This window comes from Globicephala melas, chromosome 8 (assembly GCF_963455315.2).
Source record: "Globicephala melas chromosome 8, mGloMel1.2, whole genome shotgun sequence".
Classification (NCBI taxonomy): Eukaryota; Metazoa; Chordata; class Mammalia; order Artiodactyla; family Delphinidae; genus Globicephala; species Globicephala melas.
Window position 1 is genome coordinate 13,820,197 of NC_083321.1, and position 20,958 is coordinate 13,841,154.

Consider the following 20,958-nt stretch of genomic DNA (forward strand, 5'->3'; position numbering starts at 1 on the left):
AGCAGATGTCCCTACCAACTGGCACCATAATACATGGGGGCTAGGGTGGAAACATTCCTGTTAGTCCCTAAACCTACCCCCGCAAGCCACTCCTGGGTGGGCTGGGAATCAGGGGCTCTTCACTGTAGTCCTAATTCTATAACTAACATTGAACACATCATAGACCCTTTGGGGGCCTCAGTTTCCCCATCTGCAAAATGAGGAGGTAGAATGAGACGGCACCAGCCCCAAACCTGGCTCCTCTCTTGTGTCTGGCTTCTGCTCTGAAGTTGGGGCTGGGGTGGGGGGAAGGCAGCCTGGCTCAGAGCACTCACTCTGACTGGCAGTGTAGACGCTGTCAGTGGCCATGGGGTCTTCCTTCACAGTCTGGGAGCCGGAGGAGAACTCAGGGAGGCAGGGCACGAGGGAGCCCAGCACCAGGACAAAGCACAAGGCTGCCACCTGGTAGTGGAGAGAGAGCGGAGGGGCTGCAACCCTGGCCACCCCAATCCTCCCCCTGCCCCCGAGCCAGTGGGGGCAAAAGGCTCAATATTTTTCCAGGAAAGCTGCTGCCAGAGCCAACAACCTCCTGCACATGGTGGAGGAGAAGGTAGAGGCTGTCGGGACATATCAGCCCATTGTAGGGGGGCCACCCCAGGCAGGGCTAGAAAAGAGGGGGAATTGGCCAATGTGGTTATCACCTATGGGGTGGAGGAATCAGGAAGGGAAGGAAGGGGTAGGTGTGGGAGGAGGCTGAGATTGGGGCAAGGGAGGGGAACGTATCTTCACACCAGATTCCCAGCAGGATTCCCAGGAAGGTGGGCCAGCAGGAGGAGGTTAAGAGTCACGGAGCCCAAACTAACCCCTGCCTCTACTGGGGCTTTGCCACCTGAGAGCTTGAGGATCTCGGAGGGCCTGGGGAGTGATTAGCCAGGAGGCAACAGGCTGTACAGCTCCAGGAAATGTGGAAGAGGGGCTAACAGAGGCCTGAGCCACAGCCTAGGCACCCACCCTCCATTCCAGAAAGAACCAGGTCCATACTTCCCCTCATCCCCCCAGGCCCATCACTCCACTCCACTGGGCCTGCAGAAGCTGCCTCCTCACGGGACTCGCCCTGCCATCCTCTAGCTGAGTTCACGTGAGTCACTACATATCCGCACCGTGTTAGAACTGGTCAGGGAAGGTCATGTACTGGAAGGTTCCATGGACTTGGGGAAAGAGGCTGGGGTCTGCTGGAGCCAGTGCACCAGGTACTAGGATGGTTTACTCTGGTGACACCGCCCACAATATGGCCAGGCCCTTGAAGCTCTGCCCGCCCCCCACCCGTAGAAAGCCAGCCTGGGGAAGACCTGTCCTCCTGTGGCCCTGTGGTGAGGGAACAGCACCTACCATGAGGCAGGTCCCAGTCTGGGTGGCAGCCATCTTGTAAGGCCTGGAGATCTTGTTGGTGACCAGAGTCTGGAGTTTCTGCAGCTGCTGGAGCAGGGTCCTGAGGAGGGCACAGCGGTCACCCGGCAGGTTCTGACCCAGCAGGCATCTCTACCTCAGGGAGCTCTCCTGGGGAGGAGCTGGGCAGCCTCCAGACATGGCTTCCACGCCAGGTGCCCGTTTCAGTCAAGACAGAAAAGGTCACCTCCCACGTGGCTCCTCTGTGGTGTGGCTGGGTCACCCTATGGAGGCTCAGGGGTGCCCCACGACACGCTCCTGGCCAAAGGGGGGGTTGGAGGCGAGCCTGGACCACCTCAGCTGAGGCCCCTTTCTTTTTCTTACCCTGCACCAGCCACAGCTAAATTGACCCTCCCTCCTTTGTATCCACGGCACCTTGAGCTGATACGAAGGACACATCTGGCAGCTGCCTGGTATATGGTGAGGAGCAAGTGTCCAGGAAATGGTAGCTATCAGTTTTGTTAATTTTGTTGCTGTTTTTGCTTTTATCACGGCACCTGTAACACTTCGTTTATTTATGAATGTCTATGTCAGCCTCCTTCACTAACTATGGGCTCCCTGAGGGCAAGGACTGGGTCCCTCCCGGCGACGAATCCTCTGGGTACCCACAGAGGGTGCCCAGCCCACCCTTGGTGAACAAATGTTTAATTCTCTCTTTCCTCCACCCAGCCCGTCGGTGGGGTTGCAGTTCCCAGAATGTACAGCAGGTGGCGAAACAGCTCCAAGGGCCTCGGCCTATTTGGGACTAGGGAGGAATCTGGGCCAGAGGAAGGGGGTGAGGGGTGAGGGCTCCCGCCCCCCATCCCTGAGTCAGGGGGGCATTCTCCAGGTCATTCAGGGGAGTGGCTGGATCCCGCTGGAGAAGCTGGGGGAGAAGGAAGGAAAGAAGGAAAAAGCCTTCTGTTGAGCACCTGCTACATACTAGCTGTTGCCTGTTATTTTAATTACTCCCAGCAAACACTTATTACTCTCACAAACCTACTGTGGGCTCATGGCTGGTCACTATCAAGAATTCAGAATAATAACAAGAAAAAACGAAGAAGAAAAGCTAACATGAATGGAACATTCTCAAATGCCAAGGACAGTGCCGGCCCTTTACTTGCTAGGTCTCATCGCATCGTCACATGAATCCTGGGAGATACTGCTTCTATCATCTCCATTTAGACAGAGAAACTGGGGCCCAGAGAGGTGTATGTAACAGTTTTTCCAGGGTCACAAAAATGGCACCCAGAGTTGTGACTTTCCGTGGCTACTGCATGCCAGGCCCTGTGCGGGTTCCACACTAATGTTTCTCAAGCTTAATTGTGCACGTGAACCACCCAAGGATATTGTTGAAATGCAGATTCTGATTCAGTAAGTCTGGGGAGAGTCCCGAGATTCTGCATTTCTTTCTTTTTTTTTTTTTAAAGGTTTTTTTGACGTGGACCATTTTTAAAGTCTTTATTGAATTTGTTACAATATTGCTTCTGTTTTATGTTTTGGTTTTTTGGCCGCGAGGCATGTGGGATCTTAGCTCCTCGAACGGAGATCGAACCCACACTCCCTACATTGGGAGGCGAAATCTTAACCACTGGACCGCCAGGGATGTCCCCTGAAATTCTGCATTTCTAACAAGCCCCCACGTGATGTTAATGCTGCTGGTCTGAGAAACTCGCTTTGGGTGGCAAGCATGTACACTGGTAGGTTCTAACTTTAGGGTGCATCAGAATTACCTGGAGGGTTTATTAAAACACAGACCATTGAACCCTCCCCCTGGAGTTCCTATTCAATAGGCCTGGCATGAGGCCTGAGAATAAGCATTTCTAACAAGTTCCCGGGGGCTGCTGCTGTGCTGGTCTGTATCATCACTTTTAAGCACCTTACCAGCCCTGTCTGGTATCTAGATGGGAAACTGAGGGTCCCAGGCTGCAGAGTCCCTGTTTCTGGGGTTCTGCACTCAGTGACCTCTCCTCTCTCCTCCTCCCAGAGCTATGCCATAGCCAGGCACTGGCTGCAGGAGGGCAGGGGCCGGGGGACGCAGGTGGAACCACCCACCTGTTGGCATTCTCCAGGGTCTCCACCTTCTTCCACAGTTCGTTGTTCTCGGATGTAAAGGTCTCCACCCTGCGGGGGCCAAGCAGGCACAGGCTCGGGGGCAGCCCCCAGACTCACTGCTGCCCCCTTAGCCCTGCCCACCAGCATCCTAGTCCCCGTGCCCACCCCCGCCCCTGTGAGAGAGGGCTGGGGCGAGCAGCCCAGGCTGGGGAGTGGGGCCCAGGCCACCCAAGCCACCCACCTGCCCAAGACCTCTTACTTCTTTTCTAGACACTCCACGTACTCCTTCTTCTTACGGCGGCTCTCCTGGGCCGAGATCTAGAGGGGGAAGCCCCCAAGTGGGAGTTACCACAGCACATATCCGCTTCCTGGGGCTCCCCAACTTCAGGGCTGGCATCACCAGGGGAGCAGAGCCCTCCCCCCCGAACCAGGGAAGCCCCAGGGCAGGGGCAGGGCCTGGCTCACGCTTTACCTTGTTCTTGATTTTCCTCCGGACCCTCTTTAAGGCCTTCTCCTCAGCTTTGGTGAGGGGGAGTTTCGTGGGGATGGGGTAGCCCTCAGCAATCAGGGTGCGCTTTTCCTCCTCCGTCAGGAGCAGTGGCCCTGACGTCCCCTGTAATTTCTGTGGGAAGGGGGACACGATAGTTAGGAACCAGACAGCCCTGCATTCAAATTCCAGCTCTGCCATTCACTCTTCGCGTGACCTGGGCAAGGCACTCAACTCACTGAGCCTTGGTCTCCTCATCTGAAAAAGGGGCAGATCTGAATTAAATCCAATAACATGTATCAAGTGCTCAGGACGTTGCTGGGAGCCTGGCATGTTTGGCCCTCCGTATATTGCTGGGGGTGGGGTGGTCCCGAGATCCCACCCTGGAACCCACAGCTTCAAAGCTTACTTGTCCAGGGCCCCCTAAACAGCACCCACCTCAGACACCCACCACCTCTTGGGAGGTTCCACACCCATCCCAGTGGATTCTGGGCCTCCTGAACATTGTTCTCCAAACAGTGCCCTTTGGGGGCAGCCTGGGCCATCCCCCTGAAGGTGAGGAATGTCAAGTTCTAGTCCTGGCTCTGCAATAGCGTGGGTTCGGCAGGCCTCTTGGACTCTCTACCTGTTTCCTATTTACCCCAAGGCACGATTAAAAGACTGTCACTCCCATCTGCCGGGCAGGCACCTCTCTGAATTCTGATGGGGGTGGGGATCAGGCACTCAATTCCTTGACTCTAGGGTCAATCCACCCCCCAGCTGCTTACGTGAGGGGCAGTGAGGAGCGGGGAGGTGGAGATGGCTGTGGAGGAGCGGGCCATGGGCCGGATGGGGCTGGAGGGGGGCAGAGAGCGGGGACTCTGGGAGCCGTCACTGTCGCTGCCATGGCTGCTGGGGGGCGTCGGAGGCATCTGCACCAGGTCCTCTGGGGAGAGCAGGAGAAGCCAGGTTAGCAGGGTGGCACCCCAGCTCTGGTCGCACAATCAGAGTTCAGCATAGCACGGGCCTAAGCCAGCCCGGAATAACTGTGGGACTGGCTGCTGGGGCCTTGACCGCTATAACATCGGAAGCCCCTCTGCCATGTCAGAAAGACGAGCTGATGTCCCAGAAGACAATACCTGGGTGCCACCCCATCTCTGACTCCGCAGAAGCCTGGCTCCTTTAAGCCTGGTTCTTGGTGGGGATATCACAGAGGCTGGATTCTTGGGGTCCCTCCCCTACCCCTGACTTCACAGGGCTCAGGATCTTTGAGCCTCCAACTTGGCAACCCCAGGAGGTGACTGGAATCTGCCCATAGCAAGACCCATGGGGATTAGGCTGGGCAAGCCGCAGCCTCTGTCCCTTTCTTTCCACTGCAAAACCCCAGGGTGTCCATTTTCAACCTCAGGGTAACAGGACAGCAGGCACTGGGCTTTCAGCAGACCCACCAGGAGCACTGCTCTCCCCAGCATGCCTTCTGTGCTGCCTCTCTGAGGCCACAGCATCAGGAAGATTGACGCCCTGCAGGTGGTCAGGAAGAGGCCTGGGCGGAGCCAAGAGGACCAAGAGCCTTGCTGCAGGGAGAGCTCCCAGGCCAGCACAGAATGCCCAGGTTTAAGTCCAGGTGCGGGAACCTGGAGCTGACTGCACCGCAGAGCCGGGCTGAGGCTGGCAGGAGGAAGCACGGCATCCTTCCGGGCTCGACCCATGACTGCCTCCTGCAGGAGTCGCCTCTCCCTTCTTTGGCTCTCATTTGTCTCTTATGGATGCCAGACTGTAAAGACCACTGAACTTGGACTCAGAGAGACCTGAGTTCGAGTCTTGACTGTGGCCACAACTGTGTGACCTATAGTTATGTTTACTTAACCTCTCCCAGCCTCGCTTCCCTGCTGAATGGGGCTGAAAGGACTCCTTGCACGGAGCCAGGAGGATGCAATGGGCTAATGTATGGGAACACGCTTTATGAATTGAAGGGCACTCTGCAATGTAAGGTGTTTTCACACTGGTCCCTTTCTACCTCCTGTTAATTCCGTATCTTCTCTCGGAGGCTGGGACCAAATTGAGGGTGAAACTTGGGCCTTATTCATCTTTCTAAACCTTGTGGTACTTAGTCCAGGGCCTGAATAAGCACAGTAGATGCTTAATCAATGTTTGATGAATTAATGAGGTGGGGTTGGAAAGATTCAGTTAGCCCTTTCTCTTTCTGGTCAACCCAAGAAGCTTCCTCTGTTCTCTTCTCCCCTGTCAGGTCTGGGGATGTGCTTTCAAGGCTCCTGGGGATCCGCCATCTTTAATCCATACACTGCTGTATAATTGGTGGTTTGTCTGTGGCTCACACTACTGTGTGATCTACTTGGGTACAGGGACTGCCTTCTCTCTCTGCTTCCCCAGCTCCTGGGACTAGGAGATGTCCAGTGAACTCTAGTTGGATGGATGGATAAACGGATAGATGGATGGATGGACAGATAGATGGATAAATAAGTAGATGGATGGATGGACTGATGGCTATAGAGTGGACTTCAATGAATGAACGATGGGGGGGTGAGAAGGTGTTGATAGTAGTGATGACAGCTGTAGATTGTGTAAGAAGGGGACTGGAGGGATGGAGAATGGGCAGGGTGGGGAGGAGAGAATATTCTGGGGAGAGGTGGGAGGTGTCGAGGGAGATGGGTGGGCCAGACCAAGGGAGTAAAGAATGCGGTCTGCCCAAGACTGGAGAGGAAGAGTCCCTCTCTGGACACACTTACCTGGTGTCACTTTGAGGAACTGGTTTACCTCCTGAGGCTCTGCTTTGATCACTGGCAGCTGAGTCATCTCTCCCGGGGCCTGAGGAAGAGACAGGTCCAGCTCCGTCAGCTGCCCCGGGGGCCCATCCCCACCATGCCATCCAACCTCCCTCTCTCCCTGGGCCTGGGGGTCTGCCCTGCAGCATTAAGGAAGTATCTGGGCCCAGGGTTCCAGGCACATTCCAGAGGAGCAGAGGCAAGTTCTCGTGCTTAGAGAAGTCAAGTAGACCTAAGAAAAGAGAATGGTGGCCAAGTAGCATCGTTCAGCCTCTAAGCTCAGAGAAAGGAGGGCCTCCTGTGGCCTCTGAGGCCAGGGCCATCTTTCTGGTGGAGGCTGACCCTACACTGACTGTGAGCCCATGTGGGTTGCCATGAGGACGGGAGGTAATGTCTGGCAGGTTGTAGTTGTTCAATGAGCGGTAACAACAGCACAGACGAAGGAGGCATTAACTGGCTGGGGGCCCAGGGAAAGCTCCCTGAGCAGCTGAAGTTTGAGTCCTGATGTATAAATAGGAGTGTTCCAGATAAAGGATGGGGCAGTGTGTAGATGAGGGGAGAGGCATTCCAAGAAGAGGGAAAAGCATCTGCAAAGGCACGGAGGCCAGACAGAGCACAGCTTAGATCTGGAAACTGCAAGTATTAAGGGTGTCCAGAGTGCAGGGGTGTGTGTCAGAGGTGGAGTGGTGAGAAACAAGACCAGAAGATCTAGGGGGAGGGTGTGGGGAGGGGGTGAGTAGAATCCAGACAAAGAAGTTTGAAACAATGAGGAGCCCCTAATGGGTTTTTAAGCACGGGACTGATAGAATTAGATTAATGCTTTAAATAAACATGCATTCCTATTTCTTTATGCCATCCCAACTTGCTGTTCCAGAAAGGACATCAACAGGCATGGCTTCCTACACACGAGGACCAACACACATACAAGGGGTGTTCTCTTTGAGAAGGCGCTGTGTTGGGTGTTGGATTTCAGGGCCATCTCTCCCCTCCAGGTCTGCAGCCAGCAGAGAGGTCATGATATCGTGGGTGGGACCCAGAATCCCGAATTTAGGCAGGTGAGTAAGAATCCCAGGAGGTTAAGGCTGGCAGGGACCTTGGAGATTCCCTGGTCTATATCCCAGCTCAGGCCTCCAGTGACAGATGAAGGGACTGCGATGCAGTAGGGTGACAGCTCTCATGTGGGTCCCACGCTCATCATTGTCATACCAACTCCTGGTTCCTGTGCCTTCCACTAGGGGGTCTCGGCCTCACTAGAGTGGGAAGTGTGGGCTCTGGGGTCTGGCGGCTGAGTTTGGAATGCAGCTCCATTGCTTCTGACTGTGCAATGTGGGGCAAGCTGCTTAACCCCTTCCACCTCAGTTTCCTTCTCTGAGGCATGCGCACAGCTTCCAAGACCCTGGCTGCCGCTGCCGTCATGCCTTCCCTTCCTGCTATGGCGAGGGCTGAGGAGTCGCAGAGCCAGTCCTAGAGGTGGTCCGCAAAGATCCTCCCCGTTTGCAGCCAGCCCTGAATCCTCAGGTCCCTGGTGGAGTAGGAGGGGCTGACCTTTCTCACTTTTGGTCCCGTACATTTTGATCAGGTGAGCTGCGTGGCCAGCAGGGGGCAGTGCCAGCCAAACCTTGACTCTAGGGATTTCAAGGTAACCCTCATGCTGTAGACTCAGGGGTAGGACCCCCTTAGCAGTAGTTCATGCTCCCATTTTACAGAGAAGGAAGCTGAGGAAAAAACAGGGAAGGCAACATGCCCAGAGCACAAGTGAGAGCAGAGCTGGGACCCAGGCAGGGCATCTCCCAGGAGCCAGGGGTCTGGGATGTCAACTTTGGATTTACAGCCAACTGCTCTTATCTATACGTTCACGGCGGTGAGGGCTGGCATGAGGGTGTGGGTTAAAAATACTCATTTCGTGAATATAAACAATTGAAATATGGCATAATTTTTATATTTCCATTTAGGTGTTTCTTCCTTTTTAAAAATCCAGACACTTTGAGAAAATTAAGTGGCCTGGGCTGTCTCCTTCCCTGAGACCCTGGACTGGGCCCCTGATGCCCAGCCCTGCCTGGGTCCCTGTCATTTTTCTTCGGCACACAGTGAGGGCCACAGCTTATTCCGAGGGTGCTGTGGTTTGAGCCTGTTCTAGGATGGTGAAGGGATGGCTCAAGGGATGGGCAGGGGTCTGGTCTGGGAGTTCCGACTCTCAGCCCTGAGGGTCACATTGCTCCCTGTTCACAGAGACCCTGTGTGCACAGGGCTTCGGATTGCTCTTCCCACAGAGACCCATCATCCCTCCTCCCTCCCTCAGCCCCTACTAACAGTCCCCAGGCTCACCTGGTGGGGGATGGGCAGCCTGGTCAGGGGGCTGAGGCCCAGCAGCGGGGTGGTGGCCATGGCGGCAGCGGCAGCCATGGCTGAGGAGGCAGCCAGAGGGTCCATGGGCAGCTCCGGGCTCTGCTCCTGCTTCACCATGACCGAGCACAGTTTGTGTCCCAGCACCCACGCTCCGTGTTCCATATCTAGGGAAGGGGGCAGGACCCAGGCTCAGGGGACTCCTAGAGCAGAGGGCTCAGCCCCTCTCCTGGCCTCTTGGAGCTGCTCTGGACAGGACTGTGGAGAGATGCTAGGGTATACCGGGAGGCAGGCGGAAAAGGGCAGGGGGCGGCGCTTGTGAGGTAGGAGGGCGGAGTGGGCTGGGGTCAGAAGAGGTGGGGGCATCTTCTTCATTCAGCAGTTTACAGAGTGGGCTTGGACAACAGACCCCTCCTGACTGGCTGTGTGACTTTAGGTAAGTTGCTTAACGTCTCTGAGCCTTAGCTTCCTCATCTATAAAAGTACCGGACAAGAAGTAAATGTTCAATAAATGGCAGCTATTGTGAATACAATTATTGTTATTCAGTAAACATCTGCTGAGCACCGTGCTAGGTGCTGGGCATCTGGTGAGAGTCACGAGCAGTTTAGTGCAGTTAGAACGCAAAAGGAAGGAGAAGATGGGGTCAGAGAGGCCAGCGGGGATGGCATGGCCTTGGAGCTGCGACTTTGTCCTAAAGGTAACGGGGAGGCACTGAAGAGTTTTAAGCATGCTCAGATTTGTAATGTTAAAAAAGATCATTCTGCCTGTGTGTGCAGACTGGCCCGGCAGAGGGAGGCAGGGAGACCCGCAGGAGGCTGTTGAAATTGTCCAGCGAGAGAAGGTGATGCACATGCTAAGGCAGTGGCAGTGGGGATGGAGAGGAAGGAACATACTGGAGATACATTTAGAAGGAAGAATCCACAGGACCTGGTGCCTGGGGGGGCATGTGGGGAGTGAGGGCTGATGCTCAGGTTTCCCAGGGCAGTTTCCACCTCGTGGGCCTCCTGGCCTCACCTGGGTCACAGGGCTGCTGGGCATCCCGTCTTTTCCTGATGGGTGCAGCCCTGCCCCTGTTGGCCCCAGCACCTGGCTCTGGTGAGGCAGAGGTCTGAGGAGCCAGCATGGGTGGGCTAGAGGGGACTCTAGCCTTTGGAACCCACTGTGGGTGGGGAGAGGGGTCAGCAGCTGCCTGATCCCACCTCAGAGGCTAGGCCCCACCCTGCTGGGAGGCTGAGGGCCTCAGTTCTGGGCTGCAGGCTGCCCCTGGGCTCCAAGAACACCCACAATCTTCCCAAATTACAGGGCCAGCCCGCTGGCCTCCGGGAAGCTGCCCCCTGCAAAGGACCCACAGACAAACTGCTCTAAAAATAGACTTGGGGTGGTGAAGAATTGCCGGGCTGGGAGGCTGTCCACCCCACATGCTACCCTTCCCCAGGCTGGGGCCTGACACCCCATCGAGGTGACCTCCAGAGGCTGGGCTGAGGCCAGGGCACACAGGGAAGTTGAGACCTCCACAGCCACGAGCCCTGGAGCCACTTAAAGCCCCAGAAGGTGTCCCTGCCCTCAAGCGGCTGGATGGGGGCCGGGTACAAAGTCCCGTCTCTGCCCCTGGGGAATCGCAAAGATCCTCAGAGGCAGCTCACACTTCTTGCACTGAGTCTAATTCTAAGCTCCTGCTGCATATGAATTTGTGTATTTCTCCCACCAACCCTGGCAGCGGGCACTGCTCTTCTGCCCATTTAATAGTTGAGAAGATTAAAGTACTCACTCAAGACCATTGTCCTCCAAAGGGAAAGAGGAATAAGAGCCCTGTTCATGGTTCTAGACACGATAGTTTTAATAGGACTTTTATATACATAAGGAAATAGTCGCTAATTATATATATATATATATATATATATACATATACACACATACACACACACACACACACACACATATGAAATGTGCTGGGCACTGACTGAGCTGGGTACTTTTCATATATATATTTTTAATCCTGGCCAGAATTCTCAAGATACCTAGTGTCGTCATTTTGTAATTGAGGAAACCGAGGTCCAGAGAGGTTAAGCAACTTGTTAAAGATCACACAGCAGCCGGTTGAGGCGCCGGGATGCACACCAAAGCCAGTATCCTTTAGCGCCCCTTAATGCCGGCAAGTGTGGTGGGTGGCATGGGTGTGATGTTTAGAATCAGGGGGCCTGCTTGCTCCCAAGTCCCTGCTCTGCATTTTCTGTGTGCGTAACCTAAATAACTCAGCTTTCCCAAAGTCTCATTTTCCTTATCAGACAAATGGGGAGTATGATAAAAGTGATTCTGACCTCACCTGTGAGTTGTGAGAGACAAATGAGATAATAACACGAAGGTACTTTGTGAACTGGAGAGTGCTATAGAAATGTTTATTGTTATTCCCATTTGTAGATGAAGAAACTGAGGCTTATCAAGGCTAAGACATATGTCCAAATATGATGGAGCCCAAAGAGACCATTTCTAGGTGGGGCACAGTCTGGAGTTCTCAAATGTTGATCACCTGATAGGAAAAACTCAAAGGGCACTTTGCTTAAAAGGGAGGGAGGTGGGGGAGAGGAGAGCTTTAGAGAACCCTACCTTTGGCAATAAAAGTAGGGTGCAGGGGAGTTCCCTGGTGGCCTAGTGGTTAGGATTCCGGGCTTTCACTGCCGGGGCCCGGGTTCGATCCCTGGTCGGGGAACTGAGATCCTGAGATCCGTGTGATGTGGCAAAAAAAAAAAAAAAAAAAAAAAAAATAGGGTGCAGGTGTTTCGCCCAGGTAACATCTCAGAGGACATCACAGTGTGAGGAGGTGGTAAGTTTCTAGAGTCTGGGTGACTTGTCCACATTTATTGTTTAATCTTCCCCTCCCCCCCAGCTGTTCCCTCTAAGGCTGGTTCCCAGACCTAAGCATGCATCAGAATCACCTGGAAGGCTGGATCCTCCCCACAGGGTTTCTGATCCAGCAGGTCTGGGTGGGACCTGAAAATCTGCATTTCTAACAAGTTCCCAGGTGCTGCCCCTGGTCTGGGACCCACCCTTTGCACATCACTGACCTAAGTCAGCCAAAGACCCTCTTGAGAAATGCCCTTCTGGGTCTGACTTGCGGAAGAACAAAAAGGCGGGGGGCTCCTCGGGTCTGGTGTCCTTCCTCTGGGTCTGGTGTCCCTCCTCTGGGTCTGGTGTCCCTCTCGGGTCTGGTACCCTGGGCCCCGCCACCCCTTCTTACCTTGGGTGGTATCCTCCATCTTGATGGGCACAATGGGGCTCTGAGGTGCCGAGTCACCGCTCAGGGAGTAGCTGTGCTCGGCCTGGATGCCCGGCGTGGGGGAGTCCAGTTCCATGTCCAGTAGAGGGCTCTTCTCGTCCAGCACGGGGTCATCAAAGAAACTGCTGAACAGGTCGTTGGAGAAGTCCTCCATGTTCTCTGCAAAGTGGTCCAGGTGCTCAGGGAAGTGCTAGCAAAGGGGGAGGGGAGAGGAGGGAGTCAGCTCACACTGGAAAGGGGGCGCAGATGCTGCTCTGGTGGTGCCACCAGCCCTGCCACCACCACCACTGTCCCCACAACCTCCCCATTACTCTTCCCTCCATCATTAATACCACCACCACCAACACCAACTTCTCCCCAGCCCACATCATCATACCAACTATTATCATTTCTATCACTACTGTCACCCCATCATCACATTACTGCCACCACCACCTCCACCACCGTCTCTAGCCTCTCTGTCAGTATCCTCAAGGGTGAGTCCTGGATGGTGTGAAAGAATCCAGGTGATAGGACACAGGGCTTTAGTGCTGGCTCTGTGACCTTGGTCAAATCACTTAGATTGCCCAAGTCTGTTTCTCAGTCCACCCTACTTCCTTCACGGGAGGACTAAGTACTAAAGATTAAGTGTATCTATGCCAGCAAGTTTGCATTCCAAAGGCAATATCAGTGACTTTTGTATTCTCTTTTGCTGGAATGCAAGGTGGTGAGATTATTGAGGACTCTGCCCCCCTCATTAGTACAGTCCCCATTTGTCCACATGCCTCCAGTGTCTCCCTTTTCCCAGCCATTCTTTATACCAAGAGATTAGGCTCCAGAGCCATATCATTTGGATTTGAATCCTGGCCCTGATGCTTCTAGCTATGACTCAGTGCCGTTCAAACTGTGGGTGGTGACTCATTAATGGGTTGTGAAATCAATTTAGTAGGTCATGACCAGAATTTAAGAAAAAAGAAAACAGAACAAAATAGAGTAGAAAAATATCAGAGTGCACATAGGGAAGTTAAATACTTGGTAGATTTTTTTAATCTCAGTTTTTTGTGTGTGTGTGTGTGTGTGTGTGTGTGTGTGTGTGTGTGTGTTCTTGGGAAGGATGTCAAATATATTTCTCAGAAACAAAATAGTCTGAAAAATATTGGTCTCCACGATCCTGGGAAAGTTGATTAATGTCTCTATGTTTCATTTCCTCCTTTGTACGGTGGGGATGATAATAGTTCCTATCTGCTAGGGTTATTGTGAAGATTAAACAAGTTAATGCATGTCAAGCACTTAGAATAGTCCCTGGTACATAGTAGCTACTCAACAAACCTCTTATTAGTAAAGCATCCAGTGGCTGGCACATAGGAGGTGCTTGTTTTTTCTCTCTAAAGAATTATAAATATGTAAGGAAATGTTGTTCATTCTTTTTTTTTTTGCTGGCTGCGCCACACAGTATGTAGGATCTTAGTTCCCTGACCAGGGATTGAACCTGCGCCCCCTGCAATGGAAGTACAGAGTCTTAACCACTGAACTGCCAGGGGAGCTCCCTGTTCATTCATTTTTTACTGACTGAATGAATTTGCTGGGGCTTTGCTTCTGGCCCTGGGGTCCCACCTGGAGAGTGGGTAAGGACTGACTTCTGGAGTCCGGAGTTGTTGGCTTTCTGGCCTGGAATACTTGGAGCCTGTCCTAGTCTGGAAGGGATGAGCAGAAAAGCCCTCTGTCTGAGAATAAGATTCAGAGCCACATGAGCATCTGTGTGTGGGGGGCAGGGGATGAGCCCAAGCTCTGCAGATAAGCTTGCTTTTGACTCCTAGTTCACTGCTTGCTAAGTTTACTTCACTTCTCTGGGTCTCAGTTTCCTCATCTGTAAGGGGGAAATAATAGTTCCTACCTCACAGTGTTGTGATGAGGATCAAATATTTGTTAGGTGCTTAATGCTACCCTCATAGGATTATGAGGATAAAATGAGGAAATACATATAACACATGTATACAAATAACATACGTATGTATCTGTACAGCAAACACATGTAACACTGAGAACAGGGCCTAGAATGCGGTGAGTGCTCAATAACTGTTAGCCATTGTTATTATCAAAAGCCTAACTCTGGGCCTGAGGTGAATGGAGCCTGGAGCCAATGCAGGGAGGTGGCTTGGTCCTCCCCCCAAACAAAGCATGGATCAGAGAATCCATGATAAAATGAGTTCAGAAACCCATCGTCTTAAGTATTCTCTCCCCGGCTTGTCAGAACTTACCATCCCTATCCTACACTTTTCTTGTGGTTTTAACTTTCTGAAGTGCTTTCATACACATTGTCTTATCTAATCCTTACAATTACCCAAGGAGACAAGGAAGTTGCGTATCTATATTTGACAGGTAGGGAAACCGAGGCTCAGGGAGCCAAGGAAAGCAGGGAAGCATCCACAACCACAGTCACACCCCAGTCCTCCCCCAATGGCAGCAGACGTTCCCCTCATCGGGAATTGCCTGCCTGTCAGACTGTGAACTCCCTGAGGTAGTAGGGTCTGGACTTGTTTACCTGCTGGGTCCCATCCCCTGGCCCAGGATAGACACTCAACAGCTATTGGTGGAGGGACAGCGCCTTGTACCCCAGAGGGCAACGCCATCAGTATGTCATTCGTCCCATCAGTGCCTGGGGTGAGGCAGTACCAGGAAGTCAGAGGCTGAACAAGTCTCCAAGACTGTGATCTCAGCCAAAGGCCATTTACAGTGTGCAATGTCCCCCAGCCACCTAGCCGGCCACAGTCTGGACTGTCCTAGCTACACCCTCAGCAGAGTCTGGGTCAGTCCACCTGGGGGCGCCCTCTCTCTCCCTCTGTCTCTGTCTCTGTCTCTGTCTCTCTCTCTCTCTCTCTCAGGGTCTCTGAAAGGCCTGGTGTGAGGCCCAGTGGGAGGGGGTTGTGAAGAGCCTAGTGAGTCAGCTGCTAAGGTATTTCTGCGGCAGCTGCTTCTCAGGCGATAAGGGTTTGCCAAGCCCTTTCCCCGGGCCTGGGAGAGGAGAGAAGCTTCCTCCAGTCTGGGCCAGGGTCCCTAAAAGATTCCAGGCAGATGAGCCAGGTCCGTCTCGGAGACCCCTTTTGGGGTGCCTGCAGGCACCTGCTGAGGGAGATCAGTTGGTCCCTGCTTTGTGAGCAGTCCCACCCCACCTGCTGGAGACAGCAGCAAAGGCCCAGCAGGACAGAGCTTCCAGAGGGTGGGAGCCAAGTGGAAGGGGAGGGCGGCCAAGGGGCAGGCGGATTGGGGGTGGGGGACACTCAGAGAACCCAGTCCTCCTTGCTCAGGGCTTCCCTGTGTGCTGGGTGGACCTCTGGGGGCAACGGTGGGATGTCCCATCATCCCCAGGCCCACCTCCTGCTCATGCGAGCGTGCCAGAGGGCCTCCCTTTAGAGAGCTTTGAGCCCTATTTCTATCTGGTGTCTGGCCCCTCAGAGCAGCCCAGTTATGGCTGGTTTATACCATCAATTTAGAGGCAGAAGGGACCTGAGAAAGCCCATGGTCCACGCCCCCTCTCCCCACTTGCTAATGAGGAAACTGAAGTCCAGAGAGGGACCTACCAGGGTCACACAGTGAATTGGTGATGCTGAGGGAGAGGTTATCCGCAGCTCTGGGGCTGCACAGGAATGTGGAGCAACTTCTCCTTCCTGTCCTCTCTTCTTCCTCTGTACCCACCCTCCCCCCAGCCCTGGAAAGCCCCCTCTGGAGATCTCAGGCCTCCTCAGCTTGAGCAAGGCCCCTTGTCCCTTCTCCTACCCCCCCAAAACCACACCCAGCTCTTTCTCCAGTTCACACACAAAAAGTTCAGGTTTCAGACTACCTGATGGAAAACGATTGGGGCAGCGAGTCAACGTTCTGAGGGGGATAGGGTTCTACTGGGGGTGAGCGTTCTACCGGGGTTGCCTTTCCAAGCAACTGGGGTGGGAAGCCAGAGAAGGAAATATTATGATTTGTTTCCCTCCTTGTTGAAGACTTTTTCCAACAGTCTTGCCAATGTAAGCTCCTTCCCGGCTGCCACGCGCAGCCGGCGCCGGCTCCCCTCTCTTGGAGGACAGGTCCCGAGCTCTCGGGCTCTCAGCCCCGCGCACCCCTCCCCCTCCGCAGCATCTCCTCCCGGAGCCGGGTCTCAGTCGCCGACCCTTTAAGTTTAAAGGAGAGTCTCCAGTCGGCCCCGCGTGGCCCAAGAGAGGCTAACGCCGGCGCGCGGGGGGCCGCCCCGCGCCGCAACCCAGCATGCTGGGTTGGTCGGATCTGCGGAGGTCGTGGCCAATGGGAGGAGGCTGCGAGACACCCGCCGCTGGAGCCGCGGGGAGGGGGCGGGACGAGGGCACTGCTCGCGCGGGGGAGGGCTCGCGGCCTCCGCCGAAAGCGCGAGCTGCGTTAAGGTTAGAGTGTGTTTGTCTTGTGTCCCTTTCTGCACCTGAGGCAGAGGCAGAAATGGCCCCTTTAAGCTTTCAGGTGCGCCTGGCAGTTCTGTGGTGCCCTAAGACCCTTATCAGCTGCGTGGCCTCGACCCTGCACCGGGAGCCCGAGGAAGTGAAGACAGAGGGGAGGCCAGGCCCCAATTCTTAAATTCCTTCGCGGCTCTTCCAGCTCAGCGACTTCCTTCCCTCCTCGAATAATCCTACCTTGGGCGCATTGATGGGGCAACGGGAGTCTCTGTCCCAGGTAGGGGGAGGTGGGACACTCCAGGGCGGTAATAGCGCCGTCTGAGGCTCCTCTCAGTTCCCCTCCTCTAATTCCTCCCTGGGGGTCGATGCAGAGAGAAGGAAAAGCTCTGGGGACGCGGCTGTCACCTGAGGGTGTGTGTGGGAAAGAGGTTTCCCCACCTGCCGCAGCCTGAGAGCGCCCCTTTCTCTCTGGTCCCTACCCCTCGGCGCCTGCACCCGCATCCCGGGCTTCTCCCCCTCCCCCAATCCAGGCTGATTCAGTCTGTGTTTGGGGGAAGGAGGGAGGAGGCCGGAGTGGGTCCAGGCTGAGCTGTGGGATAAGGAGTGGGGGGAATGCCGAGCCCGGACATTCCTTCCGAGAGAGTGAGCTCTGGGGAGCGATGGGAGGAGAGTCCTCTCACATTTCCCCTTCCCCTCCCCCGCCGGTTAGCCCCCCCCCTCCACTGACCCATACATTCCGGGACGGTTACTTGCCTCGTGGTCACTAGAAAATTGCCCCCATTTCTAGCTGAAGGGCAACCAGTCTGAGTCACTGTTGTGCCCTGTGTGTGGCGGTGAGGGGTGGGGGGTAGGGTCAAGAGAGAGCAGGGAGGGGCTTGGGGAAGGGAGGTGGGCCCCTGGGTACCCAGTGGTCCTCCTAGTCCTGAAGCATCACCATCCAGTCATTTGGGGATAAGGGGAGATCCAGGCATCTTCCCAGAGCTAGACTGGAAGGCTGTCCTAGGAAGGAAAAAAGGCCCTAGACTCAGACTCAGGAGGCCCCTGTTCAAGATCCATCTGTGCTGTGAGACCTGGGCAGGGGCAGGTGGTGTCTCCTCTCTAGGCCTGTTGCCCCATCCGTTCCCCAACAGAGTCTGTGTTCCTACTGAGGCAGGGGTGGCAGGCATAGGGTGGAGTGGACTAGTCGTCAGAAAGTGGCCTCTTTTCCTCTGCTCTGGCATCTCTGGGGACTGTGAAGGGACAGAGCCAGTTTTCCTCATCCCTGGAGCCAGCCCCTCCCTGAGCCTTCCTGGCAGGGCACAGGGGTGAAGGGAAGCACATTGTTCCAGCCTCCAACCTCACTCTCATCCCCCATTCCCCACAGGCCCGGGGAAGGCGGCTGCTGAGGTTTCATATTTTCCCCCTACCAAACTCTTCACCACAGAGCCCGAGTCCAAATAAGCAGAAACGCTTCCCTGTGTGTGTGTGTGCGCGCGCGTGCATGTGCGCACATGCTACACAGACGTGGGCTGTGAGGTTCGTTCTTACACAGGGAAACACCATCTTCCTGACACCACACAACATAAGATCCCCACATTTAGACACATTCAGACTGTTCCCTATACAGCCTGGCACAGATACTAATGCACATACACACTCTCTGGGCTCACATAGGCTGACACTGGCAGGCACTGACACAGACCCAACAAGGAAACACTCCTCAGATGTGATCAGACAGACACAGACTCCCATGTGCGCACATACACACACATACGTGCAGTTACCCGAGACAGTCACGGTCACAGACGTGGGCATGCACACTCTCACACAAACACACACAACATCTCACAACACCACAGCGCTGAATGCTGACTGTGCCAAGCCACATGCCTGAGTCATGTGACCCCCAGCGAGGGAGCGTTGGGAGTCCCGGGCTTGCCTGGGGCTGGGACGGTGAGGGCTGGGACTGGAGGAAGAGGTACCATGGGAACTGAGCTCTTCCGTGCCTGTGTGCTGGAGAAAAGAAGTGGGAGAGGAAAGGGCAGGCTGGTGCCCGCCACAGGCTGCCGCTGTGCAGAGCAGGGTCCACGGTCTCTGCAGCCCCCAGCCCTGTTAGTCTGGCTCTCCAGTTCCCCCTCCTGACACTGTGGTAGCCCTTCCCTGGCCAGACCACAGGTCCCTCAGGAAAGTGAAGAGCTGGCCTACAAGTTCCCAGCCAGCCCCTGGCATCTTCTGACCGGGCGGCCCATGTGCTGTGGCGCAGCCTTGGGGTGGGTGCCAGGTACTGTCTGGGCAGAAGGAAGCGATGGCCGCTAGTGCCGCCACCCAGGGCTGGGATTAGCTGTGACTGGCACCACTGAGGGCACCGCAGCCCAGGGTCTGGCTGCTGGAGATGTTGGTCCATAGGCAGTAGCCGGAGGATCCCTGTGGGACAGATCAGGACACTGGAGACTAAGTGCCAGGGCTGGCGCTGGGGGCCTCTGGAGAATAAGGGCATCTAGTCCCATCCACTTATTCATCACTCGTGCATTTGTTCAGTGTTTACTGAGGACCTACTGTGTGCCCAACCCTGTGGATACAGAGATGAACAAAGCCCAGTTCCTGCTCCCAAAGGGCTTCCTGACTAGTGGTGTGACCACCCATTTATGAAGGTAGGTGCAAGGCTTGAACTCTGATCTGTCTCCAGAACATTCTCCACCTTGGGATCTTCTAACATAAATATGACCATGTGACTCCCCTGCTCACTATCCACTAATGACTTCCTCTGTCCTTAGGCTAGTTTCCAACTTCCTTAGTATAGCTTGAAATGATCCAGCCATGTCACCTCTGTGTCTCGCTGTGTCCAATTCTCATCTGTGTCTCCAAAGCCTAGCACTGGTCCCAGCACATGGTAGGTGCTCAGCTCTTTGCTGAGTGACTGAGTGGGCGAATGAAGGAATGTGCCAGTGAGCAAATGGACTGAGGCCTTTCCTTCTGCAGCTGAGCCTCCAGGAGTGACTGCCCTGAGTTCCGCTCTGCTGCCAGCCTGCTTCTGCCCCAGGCAGTTTCCATACGCCTGGACGCCTTCCCTCGGCTCCTCCCTGGTGGGGCCCGTTGCACCCATTCTCTGGGTTGTTCTTTCCCAAGGCCTTTTTGCTCTTAAGCCCCAGCCGGACCAGGTACCTGGGGACCACAGCCCCCAACTCAGCTCTGGAGGAACTGTCCCCAGGGTTAGGCCAGGTCCCAGAGGATAAACGAAGCCCAGTGGCCAACCGGCCGAGCTGCTCTTCCGGCCCCTGGCCAGCTGGAAGGCCCTCTTGGGCTGGAGCCTGCCACCAGGCTCTGGCTGGAATTCCCTTGGCCTCTTCCCTCTCCTCTGTGCACTCAGCATTCGGCCTCTGGCTTCCTCAGCGGTCCCGGGCCTGTCTGAGTTGTCCTCAGGTTTTATTTTTGGAAGAAGTTGCATTCTCTCTCCTTATTTACTCCCTTCCTTCAGGGAAGGTGTGGGACCCCTGGGCTCGGCTGGGGATCAGGCTGTGACTCCAGCCCCTGGGGTTTGGACTTCCCTGGGGCTCCAAGGAGGGGACCTCCAAAGATTCCTGACCGATCTGATGCTTCAAAGCCATCTGACTCTGCCCTCCTTCCCCCACCCAGTGTGTGACTAATGCCTGCCCCTGCCCTTCTTGAAGAGCCCCACGATAGCCAAAAGAAATCATTACAATTTTAGAGCTGAAAGGAATTCTGGCATCATTAGGTCCATCCCCGTTTACTTGTAGAAGCAATGTAGTTCAATGGTTATAAGCAAGCGAGGCAGACAGATCCAGTTCTAATCCTGGCTCTGCTGCCTACTGTGTAGGCTTGGGCAAGTTACTTAACCTTTCTGAGCCTCTGTCTCAGCTATGAAATAGGGGAACTTATATCTACGCCACCTGTGAGGTTGCTGTGAGGGTTAAATGAGACAACATTTGTAAAGTGCTTTGTGCAATGCAAGACACATAGAAGCCTCTTTTCAAATGTAGCTATTATTATTATTATTATTATCATTATTATTACAGAGAGGAAAACTGAGAGCCAAGGGAAGGAATGGACTTGCCCAGGATCACACAGCTCAAGGTAAGCAGCCATTCCCAGAGTCTTTCCTCTGTCTCCATCTCCCTTCCAAGGAGAAGGGAGGGGGCAGGCACCAGCCCAAAGGAGGAATCTCCTTGAGTCAGTCGCATGGGCAAACCCCTGGGTCTTCCATGGCTGCCTCCTGCATCAGGCCCGGGCCCTCCTCTGACTCAGGC

General features: G+C 54.6%; 1 protein-coding gene and 1 long non-coding RNA gene across 2 annotated transcripts in view; one reads left to right on the forward strand and one right to left on the reverse strand.

Annotated features, from left to right (window-relative positions):
- Window positions 1–20,958, reverse strand: part of CREB3L1 (cAMP responsive element binding protein 3 like 1) — a 35,024-nt gene that overhangs the window by 3,222 nt on the left and 10,844 nt on the right. The window contains exons 2-10 of the mRNA XM_030864582.3: window positions 12,288–12,516; window positions 9,034–9,218; window positions 6,673–6,751; window positions 4,714–4,871; window positions 3,932–4,081; window positions 3,719–3,777; window positions 3,460–3,528; window positions 1,369–1,468; window positions 315–441 (exon numbers count right to left, since the gene is read on the reverse strand). Coding sequence (XP_030720442.1) covers window positions 315–441; window positions 1,369–1,468; window positions 3,460–3,528; window positions 3,719–3,777; window positions 3,932–4,081; window positions 4,714–4,871; window positions 6,673–6,751; window positions 9,034–9,218; window positions 12,288–12,516 — 1,156 coding nt within the window. The remainder of the gene's footprint in view (window positions 1–314; window positions 442–1,368; window positions 1,469–3,459; window positions 3,529–3,718; window positions 3,778–3,931; window positions 4,082–4,713; window positions 4,872–6,672; window positions 6,752–9,033; window positions 9,219–12,287; window positions 12,517–20,958) is intronic.
- LOC132597667 (uncharacterized) overlaps window positions 19,232–20,958 on the forward strand; it is a 100,254-nt gene continuing 98,527 nt past the window's right edge. The window contains exons 1-2 of the long non-coding RNA XR_009564857.1: window positions 19,232–19,344; window positions 20,728–20,785. This is a non-coding gene — a long non-coding RNA (uncharacterized lncRNA). The remainder of the gene's footprint in view (window positions 19,345–20,727; window positions 20,786–20,958) is intronic.